At 39.5% G+C, this 18,743-nt stretch overlaps 1 protein-coding gene across 6 annotated transcripts; it reads right to left on the bottom strand.

The window, feature by feature from the left end:
• Positions 1-2,391: 2,391 nt before the first annotated feature.
• Positions 2,392-17,983, bottom strand: LOC108703892 (histone H1-like). Of its 6 annotated transcripts, none has more exons than XM_041576928.1 (12): positions 17,900-17,983; positions 17,617-17,725; positions 14,460-14,791; positions 12,956-12,991; positions 12,351-12,389; positions 11,579-11,614; positions 9,526-9,564; positions 8,341-8,376; positions 7,588-7,623; positions 6,675-6,710; positions 4,536-4,571; positions 2,392-2,847 (listed from the first exon to the last, which is right to left on the bottom strand). In XM_041576928.1, coding segments are annotated over exons 3-12 (570 nt in total). In that variant the 5' UTR covers positions 14,734-14,791; positions 17,617-17,725; positions 17,900-17,983; the 3' UTR covers positions 2,392-2,845. The 6 variants fall into 6 exon arrangements, with proteins under 6 accessions (XP_041432862.1, XP_041432861.1, XP_041432865.1 ...); XM_041576927.1 differs by having other exon boundaries at positions 14,460-14,771; XM_041576931.1 differs by lacking the exon at positions 11,579-11,614 and having other exon boundaries at positions 14,460-14,771.
• Positions 17,984-18,743: the final 760 nt, after the last annotated feature.

The raw sequence follows: 18,743 nt of genomic DNA, 5'->3' as shown, positions 1-18,743 counted from the left end.
CTGCCACAACAACAGCACATGTAAGCTTGAGGGCCTCGAGGGGGGTCATGGCTGGGGCGCAGGCCTTCTAGGGGGGGGCACAGAGGTAGGGTGTCCCACATTTGGAGGTGAGGGGCCAGTGGCGGAAGCCCTGGTGGGCCTCTGGGCCTCCAGTCCAACGCTGTACCAGAACCCCACACATACCTCCCCTACCTGCAGCGCAATTGTGCCTTGTAGAGGAGTAGGAACTGAGCCTGTGTCTTCCTATGGGAGATGAAATGTTTATTATTAGTATTGGGCGAATTTCTCCTGTTTTGATTTGCTGAAAAATTCAACAATTTCCTGAATTTTTTTGCCCGCATCAATTTGATGCCCGTGTCAATTCGCATCAATTTTGATGCTGTCGTTAAAGTAAATGGGCATCCGAATAGTGTTGACGAGCGACGGTTTTGATGCAAGCGACTTTTTCCAGTGCTTGTCCAAAATGATTTGACGCCATCATATTTTTGCGAAGTTTCGTGGCAGTACCGCTAATTTATTTGCCGGCAGCAAAACATGGAAATTGGTTGTGAATTAGCGCCTGCAGAATTTATTTGCCCATCGCTGTTTATTATCTGTAGTTTATTAGCAACCTATTGAACACCAATCTCAGGTCAGCAGGAAGTTGCAAAGCAGCCTGGGAATAACCAGGAGAAGCCTAGTTGGAGCTGGATAACTTGGCAAAGTGAAACCAAAAGGGGAAAAAAACGAATGGTGTTGGAAATACATTGACTATCGTATGTAGATGCATAAACAAAAGATAACATCCAATTTTATCAAATTCAATTGAAATTACTGCTGTGGGGATCTGATAGTAGGTATGAAATATTTTGCTGCTTTTTACTGCAAAAAAAAATGTTGCATGGTTTGAAAAATGTTGTGCAAAAAAAAAACGCCCAATGACCAAATTGCCAAATTTTTTGCTGTTTCGCCAATTTTTGACAGAGCAAAACAGGTCAAATTCGTCCCATCACTAGAAATAAGCACTGAGGGGTGAGCAAAATATGTTGCCGTGTTTAGCCACCAAAAAAAAAAGCCCTTATATGCCCAATGTATTGCAAAAATTTTCATTTGAAAAAACTTTAATGAATTTTTTAGCCATTTTGGTAATTATTTGCAAATAATTAGCACATGATCCCTAAGGATGTTTTTTCTCCTAAATTGTAGTGCAACAACAATTTTAGGGCATCAAATGTCATATTCCCACAAAGATGCTGTGGCTTATTTATAAACAATGGGCAGATTTGCTCTTGGGCAGTAACCCATAGCAACCAACCAGTGATTAGCAGGTTGAACACTGAAAGCAATCATCTGATTGGCCGCCATGGGTTACTGCCCAGGAGCACATTTGCCCAGTGGTTTATAAATGACCCCCACTGTGTTAAACTTAAAAAATTATTTACTTTTTATTTAGGATAACAAAAACATTCTTTGTAATTTAGCCAGAAATGCCTGAAAATACCTTTGAATGGCTCCCTACCACCAGGAGCAACAGATTTCTTCAATTGTACTGTATATAGTTCTGCTTTCTATTCAGCATCTTCAGGACGTCTGCAGCAAACACATAGGGGTTATTTATCAAAGTCTGAATCTCAAAAACTCGAATTCCCATTTTTTTTACAACAAAATCTGAATTTTTAGCAGGGGGAAAAAAAAAATCGAATTTTTCAGATTTATTATATCCTGAGGCTGCGAAAAGTCTGAATCCAAAAATCCGTCATCTCAGACTTGCCATGGTTATATATAAGTCAATGGGAGAGGTCCCTATCCTATTTTGAAGTTTCTGTGATATGTACTGGAATTAGTCCGAAAATCTGACTGTTTTGGGCTTTTCAGACTTTTTTCCGACTTTTTGGGAAAAAGCCCCAAAAAATCGACCTATTCATGAAAAAAATCTGAAAAAACATACAATTCAGATTTTCGCTCAATTATATCAAGTTTTTCCTCGATCCAATTAAATAATTAATAAGGTCACATCGTGGATTCTAGTTTGGTCTAAAATACTCAGAAAAATTTGGATTTGATAAATAACCCCCTTAAGGTGGCCATACACGGGCTGATAAAAGCTGCCGACAGACCGTGTCGGCAGCTTATTGGCCCGTGTATGGGGCCCCACGACAGGCTTCACCGATCGAGATCTGGCCGAAAGTCGGGCAGATCTCGATCGGATGGGACAGAAAATCCCGTCGGATCGCGGCCGCATCTATTCGTTGATGCGGTCCCGCGATCCGACCGCCCGTTTGGGCATCGTTAGGATCCGATCGTTGGGCCCTAAGGCCCACGATCGGATCAGCCGATATTGCCCACCTCAAGGTGGGCATATCGGAGGGAGATCCGCTCGTTTGGCGACATCGCCAAACTAGCGGATCTCTCCATGTATGGGCACCTTTAGTCTCTACATTAGACTGACATGGGATTAAAACAAGGGTTACCGCCCTTCGTCAGGACATCTCATCAGTGGACTGGGAGGGAGGGGGATGTGATTGCACAAACATTTTCTTTTTGTGGGTAAAGGTCGGCCACTTTATTTGACATATTGAGTTAAACGTCATTAAACACAAAGCCAAAGATTTGCACATTATCTGTAAACCACGGACGATGCCGACCATAGTTGATGGGTATGTGGATAAAGAGAGTCTTAGATTTAATGGTTAGAACCCAAATTACCACCAAACGCTGTAACAGAATTGCGGAAAATAAGATAAAAAATACTTAACAATTTTTTAAATATTTGCAAATGCTATTCACTTATATAAGTTTAGATTCATATTTCTTCAGCAGTGTATATTAAATGTCCTGGATGGGCTTATAGTACATGGGTACGGTTTTCTAAAGAAAAGAAAAGAAAAAATGCAAAGTAACTACAAGGATTCAACGGCATTTTCCTATTTCAAACAGTTTCAGATTTCTTCTATGCACTGCACTGGGTGTCTGTTTGTTGCAAGGCTACCATTGGGGGTGATAGCGGCAACCTATTTAGGGTTTCATGGGCTCCAAAGAGGGGTGGGAATGTGGCATAAAGGGGAGTGTCTGGGCCGAATGTTGAAGTGTTCTAGGAATAATAGAGAAGGCCGTGAGGTGGATTGGGTCACGGGCAGGTGTTAATTTTTCTTCATTATTGCCCCATTCTACTTGGCTTTACCCACCATTACCCACTAGTCAGACAGGTGGTGGACTTATAACTTTGAGTCCATTGGGGAGGGCCCTGTTGAATAGTTTTTATGGACACCATGATTGTTGATGGGGGCTCTGATTGATTGCCTCTGGTTCATCACACCCAGAGAGTTTGTTTCTTGTACTTTTTATTATTCTGTAAGGAAACCCATATGCAAAAGGAATGTATTCACATGCAGAACATATTCTCTACCCATCTGTCTTTTATACTTCTTTTTTTCTGATCCTTCCCTATCTTCTCAATTCAGTTCCCCTCCTTCTTTTTATTTCTCTCATTTTAAATTTTTATCTCCACTTATATCTGTTTCAAGACTAAAAATGCAATTTTGGACCATATTGCCTTGTTTTTTTTACCACAGAATTTTCCCCATAATTCCATCGTCATTGTAACCAAGAGCAGCAAGTTTTTTCCTGCAGTTGTGGACAATACATCAAATAATGGCAATAACATGAGCATTTTTATGGATTGGGTCATCTCCGCTGTGATTTTTGGCCTCAAGTCTGGTAGACTATTGACCAGCCTGCTGAGGGAACCCAGTGCCTTCATATAGCTGGTCATTTCATGAACTCAATATAAAACTTGTCCACAAAAAATAAATTTTTTAAATGAACTTTGTCAATGCAAAATTGTAGTAGTCATTTATTGTAGTAGTCATTGTAGTAGTCATTTTTTTTGTGCCAAAGCTAATTTTGAAGAATTCATTTATATATTCACAGAATGCGTTTTGTGATACGAAATTTTATATTGAAGAAATTAATGTTAATCTCAAAATGATGCAGAGTTCATTTAATACACTGGCACTGTGGGCAAAATTCTAAATATCAGAACAGTTCATAGAGGTTTTTGCCCACAATTCAATTTCTTATAAAGCATTTCAGTACAATCATCCTACAAACATTGCAAGAGATGCAACTTAATCCTGATTCCATTGTTAAATTTGGCACAAATTGCAAACCAGCTCCACCCCTGACCCACCCCAGTTCCTCCTTTCAATCTGCCCAAGCCCCACCCCCATTCTTTACTGGGTCCCTTATTATTATAATGGGTCCAGGTATGGATGTTCTATGTTCATTTAGTTGGATTTAGTACTCTTCCCGTCTTATCTTGGGGTTCCACTTACCCAAGGAAGATTCAGGCTTCCCTATGCCTTTGGATTTTTTTTGTGCAGCAGATTTGAAAATGCTACACAACATGGTCTAACTTTGTTGGGGATTTAAATTATGTGTCTTATTTGTACTTAGTACTTGGCCTTTGATCTTCACATTGTTTTTGGCATCTCTCTTATTTTCTCACCCCACCCACATATTTCCATGTACGTTATTTCCCATAGTCCCCAACTCACATGTTTTCACAGGGGTTTTCTTTTTTGCGGCAGTAACTGAAACACAGAACAAGAAAAAGCAAATAGTGTAAAGTGCTGGTTAGTTTAGAGAGTATCAGGGCTTCATGCACAGACCCAACCTGGCATTTAGAGGAGAACTAAAACCTAAACTATAGAACTCCCAATCACTAAACAACTGTCACGTGAGGGGAAAAGGCAAAATCGTTCACTTTGCAAACAATTATTCGAAATTGAGAGCGATTTTTGTGTGAACAACCAATAGTACATTCCCCAAAAAAGCTATGAATTCCATATATTCTATATATTCTTTATATACTGAAGGTAATACAGCAGCCCAGAAGTTTAGCAGTAGTGATGGGCGAATTTATTCGCCCGGTGCAAATTGCTCGATTCGCCGCCAGCGAATAAATTCGCGAAACGGGCGCGAAAAAAAACGGGTGCCAGCGTCAAAAACGGGCGCCGGCGTCAAAAACGGGCGCCGGCGTCAAAAACGAGACGCCAGCGCTGTTTATATGTTTTCTCACTCCTACTAAGATCTGCTTTAAGTCTGGGCACACATGTAATATGCACGTCCAGGTGCAAGTAAGGGGCAAATTCACTAAAGGGCGAAGTAGCTTATGCTATCGAAAATTCGACAGCGTAACGTAATTTTGCCACTTCACCGATTTACTAACAGGTGCTGGCGTAAAATCGCTAGCAAAGTAGACAAACTCTAGCGCTACTTCGTACCCTAATGCCAGGCGAAGTAGCGCTCTGGCGAAGGGACGTAACTACGCTAATTCACTAACTTGCGGATTTTACTGAACGTTACCTCTTGCGCCAGACTTGTAGTTCTCACACTTTTGTTTTTCTCTGTTTTGTTCCCCATTTGAAGTCTCTAGCAGCTCAGTAAGTACAAATGAGTCTATAACTGAGTGTTGTTTTTAGTGCCTTATAGATAGCAAGCTCTGTTGAGCAGGGTCCTTTTTGCCATCAGTCAATATTTAGATGTAATCTGTATGTTTGATGTATACACCCATGAACAGTGTAACAGAATATGGTGGTGCTTTATAAATAACATTATGTCACGTCAAGGTGACTGAACATTTGTCAAGAAAAGTGAAAAGACAGGTAAAGGGCCCCAGTTGTGCAGTTCAGAGTTGCACTTCATATTGCGGCAAGAGGTCAGATTCAGCAATCTGAATGGGCAGGAGCCTGGCAAGTGATTGGCTCAATACACACCCAACGTGGAAATGGGGTCTGGATGAGGCGGCGGAATTTGCCCATACGGGGGAGTTAAGTATTATGAATGGAGTCAGCGGCTAATAACACATCGATTGGGACATAAGGTAGGTACTTATATGTGACACCGAGACACTTAAACTAAATTGTGTTATTTTGACAACGTGTCTGTTAATACAATACGTTTACCATTTGATTTGGTGCAGGGATTCCTATGAAACCAAACTCCTGCAAATGTGCATGTGGTTTCTTATAAATAATAATAATTGACTGCTAGTGATGGGTGAATATATTCGCCTGGCACGAATTTGCAGCAAATTTCCACGTTTCAAAATAAATTTGAGAATCTCCAATGAAAATTCACTGACGTGAAAATTTTTTTGGACGCCCATTGACTTTAACGCCAGCGTCAGCTTGAACGCAGTCGTCAATTTCCGATTTTCCTGATTTTTCCTGAAAATGTCCAAATTTCAAGATTTTTCGGTGAAAATGTCTGAATTTTGCCGTGAAACTTTCCAATTTTCCAACTAATTTTTTGCCGTTTTGCGAATTTTGCTAATTTTTCGGGAAATTCACAATATTTTCGGCGAAACAGGAGAAATTTGCTCATCACTACTGACTGCAATAAGTGTCTGTATCAGATTCAGCTATGAACCCTTTCTAACTGTGAGTAATTACATTGACAAATGGTTTCTCCTGAGGTTTGTGCTGTGTTTAATAGTAAGTAACCCGGGGTCGTGAGACCAGTAACCGTTATATGTAACTAACACTCAAATTCTTTTTTTGCAGTTTGACACATGTCTATTGGCCTAAGAGGAATACTCCTAATGGCGATGGAAAGGTTTCACCTCCACTGAGACATTTTATATATCAAAAAGTGCTGATTGATGACATTATTTCCCATATTCCCCAACTCACTTGCTTTCACTGGAGTTTTCTTATTCGCAGCAGCAGCTGAAATACAGAAACAAGACAAATAAAATAGTGCAAAGTGCTGGTTAGTTTAGAGCAGGGGTCCCCAACCTTTTTTTTACTCGTGAGCCAGATTGCAATGTAAAAAATAGTTGTAGAGCAACACAAACATGAAAAAGTCCATGGGGTGCCAAATAAGGGCTGTGATTGGCTATTTGGCAGCCCCTATATGGACTGGCAGACTATAGGAGACTCTGTTTGGCAGGACATCTGTTTTTTATACAACAAAAATTTGCCTTCAAGTCAGGAATTCAAAAATAAGCACCTGCTTTGAGGCCACTGAGAGCAACATCCAAGGGGTTGGGGAGCAACATGTTGCTCATGAGTTACTGGTTGGGGATCACTGGTTTAGAGAGTCAAATGGCTTCATGCACAGATATAACGTGGCTATTAAAGGGGAACTACAACCTAAAAAAGAATACGGTTACCAATGCTGTTTATTCAGGTGAATTTGATGTTTTCCCCTCTCACCTTAGGGATCCGCTTCTCAACCAGGGAAGGTTTCAGGCCCCACAAAAGTGTTTTTAATCTTTTTGGTGTAGCAAATATGTTAATGATAGGCATCAGGGTCTAACCTTTAATCTATTGGCCTAAGCAATACCATCAATGACTGTGTAATAGTGATGAGCAAAATGTTTTGCCAATTTTCAATGCAAAATCGACGCCTATTGACTTTAAAGGGTGAAAAAAATTTGTTGCAAAAAAAAAATGTTGTCGCCTATAGACTTCAATGCATTTTGGCAAATTTTCACCCATTTCGCTTATTTTGGGCGAAGCGAAACAGGTCAGATGCGCCCATCACTACTGTGTAACCATTTCCTCCTCCACTGAGCATTATTTCCCATAGTCCCCAACTCACGTGATTTCGCTGGAGTTTTCTTTTTGGCAGCAGTAGCTAAAAGCACAGAACAAGAGAAAGAAAATAGTGCAAAGCGCTGGTTAGTTGAGATCACCAGAGCTTCACTCACAGACACAACCTGGTATTTAAAGAAGAACTAACACCTAAAGAGAATATGGCTAAGGGTGTATTTATTTATTTATATATACTGAACATAACTCAGGGTGGAAAAAGTATCTCGAAAAAATGTCCCTTGCTCCATAAGGAGTTCTACAGATCTCATTGCTCTTGGCCTAGGAGATGCTAATAATGAATAATGAAATGCCCTCCTTTTGCCAAGAAATTGGTTCAGAAATGACTAAGTGACAAGAGCATAGGAAATTAGCTAATATTCTCATACCACCCAAGATCTGGTTGACATATTTCCATGTAGAGGTATGGGACCTGTTATCCAGAATGCTCAGGACCTGGCAGTTTCCAAATAATGGATCTTTCCGTAATTCAGATCTTCATACCTTAAGTCTACTAGAAAATCACGTAAACATTAAATGAACCCAATAAGCTGGGTTTGCCTCCAATAAGGATTAATTTTATCTCAGTTGGGATCAACCAAGCTACTGTTTTATTATTAAACAGAAAAAGGAAATCATTTTTTAAAAAATTCTGATTTTTTGGATAAAATGGAGTCTATGGGAGACAGTCATTCTGTAATTCAGAGCTTTCTGGGTAAGGAATCCCATACCTGTACATCATTTCCCATCGTCCCCAACTCACTTGCTTTCACAGGAGTTTTCTTTTTTGTAGCAGTGGCTGAAACACAGAACATGAGAAACAAAAATAGTGCAAAGTGCTGGTTAGTTTAGAGAACATCAGGGCTTCATGCACAGACACAACCTGGCATTTGAAGGAGAACTAAAACTTGTATAAAGCTACAAATGCTGTATTTGATATTTGATATACTGAACATTATACACCAGCCAAAAGGTTTATCAGCCCTATGAAAGTAATAATCTATCCCTTTAAACAAGGCATATTATGTTAAAAAAAAAAAAAAGGAATGCACAGTGCATTAAACTTTTTTTGATATAGAAGGAATGCACTTGAAAAAGTAGTGTTTCAGACTGATTTATTGAATATTTCTGCAAAAACCGTACTAGTCCCCCCATTTGTTCCACTTGCTGCTGCCTCCTTTCCCAGGCTGTGCACTACACTGCACTGTAGGACAGGAACCAATCAGCAGCTAGCAGGACCTGATAGGGAACTGAAGCCTGTCTGTGCTTGTGTGACTGCAGGGCTGTGATTGGCTGTCCCCCTCCTACTGTGCTTCTGGCAGGGACCGTTAGGACACGCCCACCCCTCATTTGAAACACAGACATGGACCAGAGAACATCTATAGGGAGCTCCAATAAAGGGGCTATTTTTAAGACAATACAGCACCATATAGTATACATTATTGCCTACACAATAATTTTTTTTTATTTATCCTATATTGTTTTCAGGGGCTTGCCATCTTGAGAGCTAGTAAGAGGGTCTTTTGAGTGTTGCTAATCTTGCACATGTTTGTTGCCTTCTGGGCTAGTGTGTCATACAGTATTTCTTTCATCACTTTTACTAGACTTACTTAACTGGGACCAGTGGTGTAACTAGATGTTATGGGGACCCACAGCATATATTTTTCAGGCCCCCATAATGTCTAGAGGTTGACCTGTATTACCAATATTTATTGAAATTGTAGATGAATTAGGACCTCATGGGATCCCTAGAACTTCTGCAGCCACAGGGTCTGCTTCCTCTGTAGCTACACCCCTGATATTTGCTTTGGATTTAGAGTATATGCCTCACTTGTGCTAAATACTTGTCCCTTGCCCTTTGTTTTATTCACGTCTCTTATTTTCTCATCCTACCCAAGATCTAGCCGCATATTTCCATGTATATTAGTTTGCATCGCGCTCAACTCACCTGCTTTCTTTTGGCTTCCAGAGGTTTTCTTTTTCGTAGCTGAAAAAATAGAACAAAGTGCAGGTTAGTTTAGAGATAAGTGGGAGCTTCATGCACAGACACAACCAGAGACCCAATATACAGAAAGGTCTGCATTAGAGGAAGGACATCTCCCACAAATCCATTTTAAGCAAATCATTCTATGGTATGAAAATTATTTTTTTTTACTCTATAACAATAAAACAGTACCTTGTACTTTATGGCAACTAAACTGTATGAATCCATATTGGTGGCAAAACAATCCTTCTGGGTTTATTTCATGTTTAAATGCTTTTCACATAACAACTTCCAGAAAGAGGAACATTTTGTGGCCACTTCCTCTAAATACCACATCCATTTTACAAAATTTGGCAGTTTATAGAACGTCTGAACACATTTCTGGGGATTTTAAGGTCAGGTTTTATGTGTTATAACAGTTTTGCTAATGAAATTGAATTGCCCTTTAAGCTGTAAGTCTCAGTTCTCCCAAGAGACCTGCTTATCTTATTATTTGCAAATGTATCTAAGTGCAGGCGCTGAGTCTTCTGGGCTCTCTGCCAAAAAGTTTCTTATTTAATTAAGTTGTAGAAACATTTTATATTTTTGTGGCATCAGTGCAGGAGATCAAAGAGAAACTTGGGAAATTTCAGTAAGAAACCAGGACTGCGGGTTGAGCTGTCAAAATAGGGACTGTCTGTGAAAAAAGGGACAGTTGGGAGGAACGAGATAACTGATCCAAATTACAGAAAGATTCCATATCCAGGAAACCCCAGGTCCCGAGCATAATGGATAATAAATCTTATTATAAGGAGGTGAAAAATGTACATGTTGATGTAAAAATGTGACTGCATGTGTGTCTTGACTTAAATATTGAAAAGTGGCCACTGGATGGCAATAGGGTAACTTAGGTCATGTATATAATATTGGAAGGTGTAGTTTATAAGATCAACTGGGTTGGAAAGTATAAAAAGACTGGCACTGATTGGTCTCAGGGTCCAGACTGGAGGGCTTGGCAGGGATACATGAACCTGAAGGAGGTGAGTCAGACCCAGACCTGACAAACAGAGCCAATAGTCATATCTCTATTAGCCTATTTACTAATTTATGAAGTTAAAAAAACTAAATTTGTGTGTGCAAAGAAAAAGTGACAAAATGACAACTTATGCAAGACAAAAATGCAACAGAATGTTTCTGGCTACATTCACATTTTCTTTTTTCCACTGTGGTTTGTCTCGAGAAAAAAAAATGCAAACTCAAATTTTGATAAATCGAGCTCTAAGAGCGAGCACTAGGTGCACCAGAAGAAGGACCTTTGTACGGGCAGTCCTATGCTCCAACTAGGAGAAAGTGGAATTAGTGTCCATTCAGTTAGGGAAAACATTATATAAAAGGATCAGTTAGGAGGTCCTGAGGACTTCAGGCCAATATCCACCAGAAGAAAAGTCATGTTCTGGAGAGAAAAGGGGCACAATGAAAACTGTCAGGTAGGAACAGGTGGGGATGGTAGTCCCAGGTTGGTGGAGAACAGGGGGTCAGGTGCGAGGGGTTGTGTTAATGGGAAGGGAGTCGGTTGCAAGCAGTTGGGGGCCTAGAGATGAATCATCTTGAAATTCAGCCCTGTTCACCCATGGATGTCTGATACTAGTTTTATGGTATGGTATCCCAGGTTTCTATTTAAAGACTATTTCCCTGGAACCTCCCATTATGAAAGGAAAGGAAATGATGGTGCAATAAATCGGTCCCTCACACTTAGAGCAAGATTTATTGAAATTTACAGTCAGGGGCATTTTTTCTGCAGTTTTTTTTTAAAAGAAATAAAAAGCACCCCTAAGTCCACGAGGAGTTCTACAGATCTCATTGCTCTTTGCCCAAGAGATGCTATTAATGACTATGGAAATGTATGTACTGTAAGAAATTGTATGGTTCAGAAATTACTAACTGACAAAAGCACAGGACATTAGTTAACATTCCCATCCCACCCAAGATCTTGTTGACATATTTCCATGTACATAATTTCCCATAGTCCCCGACTCACGTGCTTTCACAGGAGTTTTCTTTTTCTCTGCAGTGGCTGAAACAAAGAACATGAGAAACAAAATAGTGCAAAGTGCTGGTTAGTTTAGAGAGCATCGGGGCTTCATGCACAACCTGGGATTTAAATCCGAAATAATACCTAAAAAGTATAAAGCTACAAATGATCTATTTCATATACTGAACATTATGCACCAGCCAAGAGGTTTAACAGAACCATTGAAAGTCTGCAGTGTGAATTACTAGCAGAAGAATCAAGTGTTGGTATTTTAGAGTAAAAGCAGTAAGTAAGGTAACTGAACTGCTTGTAACTGTGTATATTAAACAGGCTACATTTAGATATTTTCCTTCAGTAGAATGTAAGATACAGTATCTCTTGAAGAATCATGATATATACAGTGTTTAACCAGGAATGCCTGTCTTGCAGGGGCCAATTAATGGCAGATGTGGTCAATGTGGTACCCTGTCCCTTCTCCAACACCTTCTTCCACCCTAGAACCACCCCTTGATTAGGGTGACCAGATTTTTTTTATTATTATTACAGAGAAAAAGGAAATCATTTTTAAAAATTTGGATTATTTGAATAAAATGGAGTCAATGGGAGACGGCCTTTCTGTAATTCAGAGCTTTCGGGATAATGGGTTTCTGGATAACAGATCCCATACCTGTACCTTATTTATGCTAAGTACTTGCTCTTCACATTGTTCTCTTATTTTCCCATCCCAACCAAGATTTAGCTGTACATGTACATTATTTCCCATAATGCTCCAACTCACATGATTTCTTCTGGCCTCCAGGAGTTTTCTTTTTTGTAGCTGACATGAAGGGGTCCAGGGAAAAGGGGAAATAAAATAGGGCAAAGTGCTGGTTAGTTTAGGAGTACAAGGGCTTCATGCACAGACACAACTAGAAAGCTATTCCCCTGAAAGTTCAGAATTATGGACAACCCATTTTCAGTAAATAATTCTAATTTCAAACAAACAGCAACCAGCAACTTGCCCTTGATGGTAATTAAGCTACATGACTCCATATTGGAGGCAATACAATGCTGTTGGGTTTATTTATTGTTTACAGGATTTTTAGCAGACTTACGGTATGTCGATCTAAATTACAGAAAGAAAAAAAACCTCAGATCCCAAGGATTGTGGATAATAAATCGGTTGGTGCAATTTATAGTGATAGATCTATGTTGCAGTTTATAGGTCACTGACACAGATTTATTGAAAGCCACATTCGGGTCTGACAAGTTTTATATGATACTTCTGTGGTGAATGTGCTCCCATTGGGATAAGAAATTTAAACAAGCACCCAAATTCTCATCTCACTATAGATCTAGCTGACATATTTCCATGTACATCACTTCCCATAAACCCCAACTCACGTGCTTTCACAGGGGTTTTCTTTTTCGGAGCAGTAGCTAAAAACACAAACCAAGAGAAAGAAAATAGAGCAAAGTGTTGGTTAGTTTAGAGAACGTCAGGACTTCATGCTGACAAAACCTGCCATTTAAAGGAGGAATAAAACCTAAAAGGAATTAGGCTTCTTTCTTTAGGCCATGAAATGTTGAAGAAATACACGATTTGATGTCGATCAGTATTTGAACTATCCTGAACTTAACATAAATGATTCACTAAGGAAAAGGCAGCTTCTTATGGCTTCCATTTTAACACTGAACAGGAGGGAAAACCCCAAAGTGTTTATGTAAGTAAAATCTCACCAGTACAAACTTTAGATTTAGGTGCCATGCCCAAAACCATCAGCCAGGGGAAGTGGAACACCATTGTGGCATGTACTATAAACAAAAGCTCCAACATACAAGTCAAACTCAAAAGTAGAAAAATGAACATGTAGAAAGACATCCTTTATCAGTAAATGCCCATCTGGGATTTTTAGAGTCTATGATTAAGTACCAAATCTGCTCAAAACGCATAAGGCTGTCTTTCTAGATGCTCTTTGAATATACTTTTGACCTGTACATTGGGGCTTTTGTTGAGTGAAACATTCCATGTTAACACCGCCAATTGTTGAACAAGAACTAATTCAAAAAGTGAATCAATTGTCTAAAATGGCATGAATGGCTATATCACAATAGACATGTCCAGATTTAACAGACCATGTTCTTATCCCATCAATCCGAGTGTTAAACATGTACCAAAATACCATCTCTACTAGAATCATCTACTGATCATTTACTCTGGTTTTGCCTTTGGCATTAGTGCTGTTGCTATATCTCTAAAACAAAGTGGGTCTTTTAAAGTCAAAAAAAATAAAATCCCATTTTTACTTTCTTTAATGAAAAAGAAACCTATCTCCAATATACTTTAATTAAAAAATGTGTACCGTTTTTATAAGAAACCTGACTGTATGCAGTGAAATTCTCCCTTCATTTACTGCTGTGGATAGGAATTGTCAGATGGTCCCTAACTGCTCTGCAGGGAAACAATCATACTTATGAACAGCAGGGGGAGCCCCCGCCTTACTTCCCAGCCATGCAGAAATCAAGCAGCTTTGTTTATGACGATCCCTAAGCAGCCCAGACCACACTGAGCATGTGCAGGGTCAGGGTCAGGCAAAGATGTATAACAAAGTTACAAGATGGTGACCCCCTGTAGCCAACTTTGAAAGCATAAATCATTTGTTTGATTAGGCTTGTGGTGCAGTAAGTTCATGTTTATATTTAGTATACAAAATACAGCATTTCTAGCCTTATTCTATTTTAGACTTTCCTTTTCCTTTAAATAAAATATCAATTCCTAAATAACCCAATGAAGATGCCTTATATATACTATAATAGCCCAAAAAATGTTACAAAACATCTTTTTTTCAGTAAAAAATGAATGCAGAGAGCAGGAGGCCTCATTGTCTACAGATAGTTTTATACTTACTTGTCTTTATTGTCTTCAGGGCTGTTTTCAGTTCTAGAGCGGCCTGCCTCTCATTTATAGACTCCAGCAATGTTATAAATAACTTTGGTGCACGCTTTACTGTGTAGTATCTGATTATTTTCTTAACCACTTCTTCTGGACCTGCAGGTTCTAAATCCTGCACTGTGATCTCTTTGTATCCAATGAGCTTGTTCTTGAACGATTTAAAGCTGGTACTCGGCAGATTCATCAGAGCTGTCTCCAATGTGTCCTCCAGTTTTCTAGTCTCCTCCATCTTTTATTCAAGATTTGTATCGCTCAGGGTAGGGGGGTCTGTTTTGACAAAAAAAGGGCTGAATACAAACAAGCAAGATATTATCTGTTTCATGAATAGACGACAAAAAACAAATGCTATAACTAAAAAGATAATACTTTTTTACGTGATCGAAATGCTGTTCATTGCTCATTGTTCAATTGCAGTTATTGCTGGACTACAAATCCCAGAATAATGTAATATATAATGGAGGTTGAGGCCTGCTGGGAAATGTAGTCCAACAACATCAGGGTTGTATTCTTAGAGAAATATTGCAGAATACATCTTGATATAAAAGCTCACTAGATCCAGCTGCTGCATTAATGTGCTCAATAATCCTCTGATAAGAATTCCACAAATCTGGCTCCATGTTCTTTATTCTATTGAAGGTTTAAGGACCTATACAGTAATATCCCCTACTAGTCTGGGATTTCCCCTGTTATCTGATTTCCATCCATTTTCTAAGAAGTCCCTGCACCTGTAACCTACATACCTTGGCATATCTTGTTGTCCCAGGGTGGCAGGTCCATTTTTTATTGAGTTCTAATTGGCTCTTCCTTTTTGGCCTTCCACCGACTGATCAGTGTGGATGTCTATGGGTCTTGCTTGGGCACAAGGATCCATTAAAAAAGAGTTCCAACCCTTTAGTGAAGTCAGGGAACAGGGACCCATATGAATGGGCAACTGTCATGTGAATACAAGGCAGACTTAGCTACAAAGAGCAGCAATGTACTCCAACGGATGACTGATAGACCAAGGTTTACACCGTTTTATATCCTCTTTAAGGTGGTTTAGACATATTAGGCTCTAAAGCATCATGATCACGGTCCCCAGTCAGTAATGTGTGCTTCTATAGAACTGCTTGGTGCCACCCTTTCTTCATAACGGTCTCTCACAGGAAATTCAGAAAAGGATGTTTGTTGCTTTTTTTTTTGCTTTCAGCTGTTACTAAAGCGCTCTACACTAGAATGTCTACATGTATTCTCCTGTTCTGTGGCTTTGTACAGATTACTGGGTTGATCAATACATGAATGAATTTGTAATGCAAATAAAACTTGCGATCACAGTCATAAATAGCACAAAGTATAGCAGACAGCTCAATACAGTAATGTGAAAAACTACTGTATCCAAAAGAAATGCTTTGAGACAAGCTCTTTATCAAGTGTAATTATTTATGGTCAGTTGTTTATATGAAGATGGCATCTTTGTGTAGAGCTTTACAGAGATTATACATCATTCCCATTAGTCATTGCCCCAGTAGAGTTTACAATCTAAGGTCCCTATCACGTTGCATCCTTAAAGCAGGATCTTGACAAACTGGCAATTTGGCCAGCTAAGTGGCAAATGAGATTCAATGTTGATAAATGTAAAGTCCTGCACCTGGGATGTAAAAATATCCACTTACACCCTTAATGGGACTGCACTAGGCTAATCCATAATGGAGACGGAGCTTGGAGTCCTTGTAGATGATAAACTTGTCTGTAGCAAGCAATGCCAGTCAGCAGCATCAAGGGCAAATAAGGTCTTGAGCTGTATTAAAAGGGGCAGAGAGTCACGGGAGGAGGGGGTCCCACTGTATAGAGCACTGGTAAGGCCCCATCTAGAATATGCCGTACAGTTTTGGTCTCCATCACTCAAACAGGACATTATTGTATTAGAGAGGGTACAGAGAAGGGCAACTAAGCTGGTAAAAGGTATGGAAAATCTTAGCTATGAGGAAAGACTGGCCACATTGGGGTTGTTCATGCTGCAGAACAGGTGCTTGAGGGGGAATATGATGTGGCATTCTCTCCCTGAATCAGACCTATTGGCCGATACATTAGATAGCTTTAAGAAGGGGTCGGATGGTGTTTAGCAAGTGAGGGAATACAGGGATATGGAAGATAGTTCATAGTACAAGTTGATCCAGGGACTGGTCCCATTGCCATTTTGGAGTCAGGAAGGAATTTTTTCCCCCTCTAAGGCAAATTGGAGAGGCTTCAAACTGGGTTTTTCGCCTTCCTCTGGATCAACTGGTTATACAGTATATGGACATAAAAGGTTGAACTTGATGGATGTGTGTCTTTCTTTCAACCTAACTTACCATGTTACATTCCCATCAGTCTGTACCCCAGTGGAGTTTACAATCTAAGGTCCCTATCATATTCCCATAAATCCCTGCCCCAGTAGAGTTTACAATCTACAGTTCCTATGACATTCCCATAAGTCTGTGCCCCAGTAGAGCTTACAATCTAAGGTCCCTATCACATTCCCATCAGTCTTTGCTCAGTAGAGCTTACAATCTAAGGTCCCTATCACATTCCCATTGGTCTTTGCTCAGTAGAGTTTACAATCTAAGGTCCCTATCACATTCCCATAAGTCCCTGCCCCAGTAGAGCTTACAATCTATAGTTCCTATCACATTCCCATAAGTCTGTGCCCCAGTAGAGCTTACAATCTAAGGTCTCTATCACATTCTTATCAGTCTTTACTCCAGTAGAGCTTACAAGCTGTTTAATGTTGTTAAAAGGGGCATCATAAGCATGTATATACCTAAAAAAATCAGTGAAAGGATGTTCAATATACAATGTTTGTGCTGTAACAAACCTTTATTCTGTGAGTACGAGCTGAAGGGCATGGGGAGAAACAAAATCATAAGACATTATGAGACACAATTATGTCTTTTTGTTTGTACCTATTTTTTTCTTCATGTACTAGTCAGCGACTGCAGGAACTAAAACGCTAACTACAAGGGAATAAGAAGGAAGAGCAGCACTGGAACAGCCCTGAGGTGTTCTCTCTTTAGAAAGAACGTGGTCATTTAATTGCACATTCCCTTAAAACCACAACGCTGACAGTAACATAGAGAACAAGACAAGTTTTCACCTGGTGGTTGTTCTTCAGGAAGACTCAGTGGCAGCTGCTTCTCTGTCTTCTCCCTGGCAGCCGTTACGCAATGATTTCCTGATTCTTCTTCGTATCTTCGCGCCTTTTTCTAAATCAAACAACCCCCGGACAATTACAGCAAAAAAAAAAAAAAAACAGCAAAAGTACAAACCAGATGATTCATACATTCTTTTTGATTAAAAATGTATGAGTGTAAGAGGTACAAAGTTAAGCACCCACCTAATACAATTTGTGTAATAAAACAAGTTCAGCGCTTACTTACATTTATGTCCGGTAAGACTGTATTTTCCAGGAACATTTCCTGCTCTGCTCCTGCAGAGGGAACTAATGTGCACAGCCAAGGTAGGAACTTTCACATGATGCACCAGTTCCCATGTGCAGGATTAAGACAATGTTCCTGTTGTCTTTCAGGTAGTAATCCGTAGCCTAATGTTTTACAAACTAATTAAAAACTGTTTATATGTCACTGCAAACTAGTTTAATTCTGTCTCTAGCACATACAGCCTGCAGTGAGCTACAGCAGACAGTTACACCTGCAGAATAAGTGCACACGTTGTACAGTAATTAATGCTGATTACAGATCCTTCATGTTGCCTGATATAAAGTCTACTGTTTTATATAAGCTACACTATTATATTTATAGGATTACTATTTGTTATACGTATTTCTAGAACAGTATTAGCATACCTCCCAACATTTAGGAAACAGAAAGAGGGACAAAAAGATTTGGCGCGCTAACATTTTTATAACCACGCCTATCCTTCGCAGAAGTCAACTCTTCGGTCTGAAACAAAGGAAAAAACGGATACAACGTTACAACTATGAAAAATCTGCTAAATATCAATCTGCAAGTTCCCCTGAATAAAACAATACATCATATTTATGGGTACACATAGAGACGCAGCCACCAAACACCCCAAAACAAAAGCAATGCATAAGAGCAATTACAGTTGAAAATCTGGGGGCTGTGCTCTGTGTCCTTCTTTTCTAACTACTAAGCTCTATGTCTACAAATCCTCTACTTTGTTTTAGCTTTAGTGTGGGGGCATCTAAAGGTTCTTGTCCATTTGTTCTCTTATATATTCATTATTTGGGGGACCTCATCC

The sequence above is a fragment of the Xenopus laevis genome, chromosome 9_10L, assembly GCF_017654675.1.
Source record: "Xenopus laevis strain J_2021 chromosome 9_10L, Xenopus_laevis_v10.1, whole genome shotgun sequence".
Lineage (NCBI taxonomy): Eukaryota > Metazoa > Chordata > Amphibia > Anura > Pipidae > Xenopus > Xenopus laevis.
Note: the sequence above shows the minus strand (reverse complement) of the source record. Positions and strands in the feature narration are given on the sequence as shown.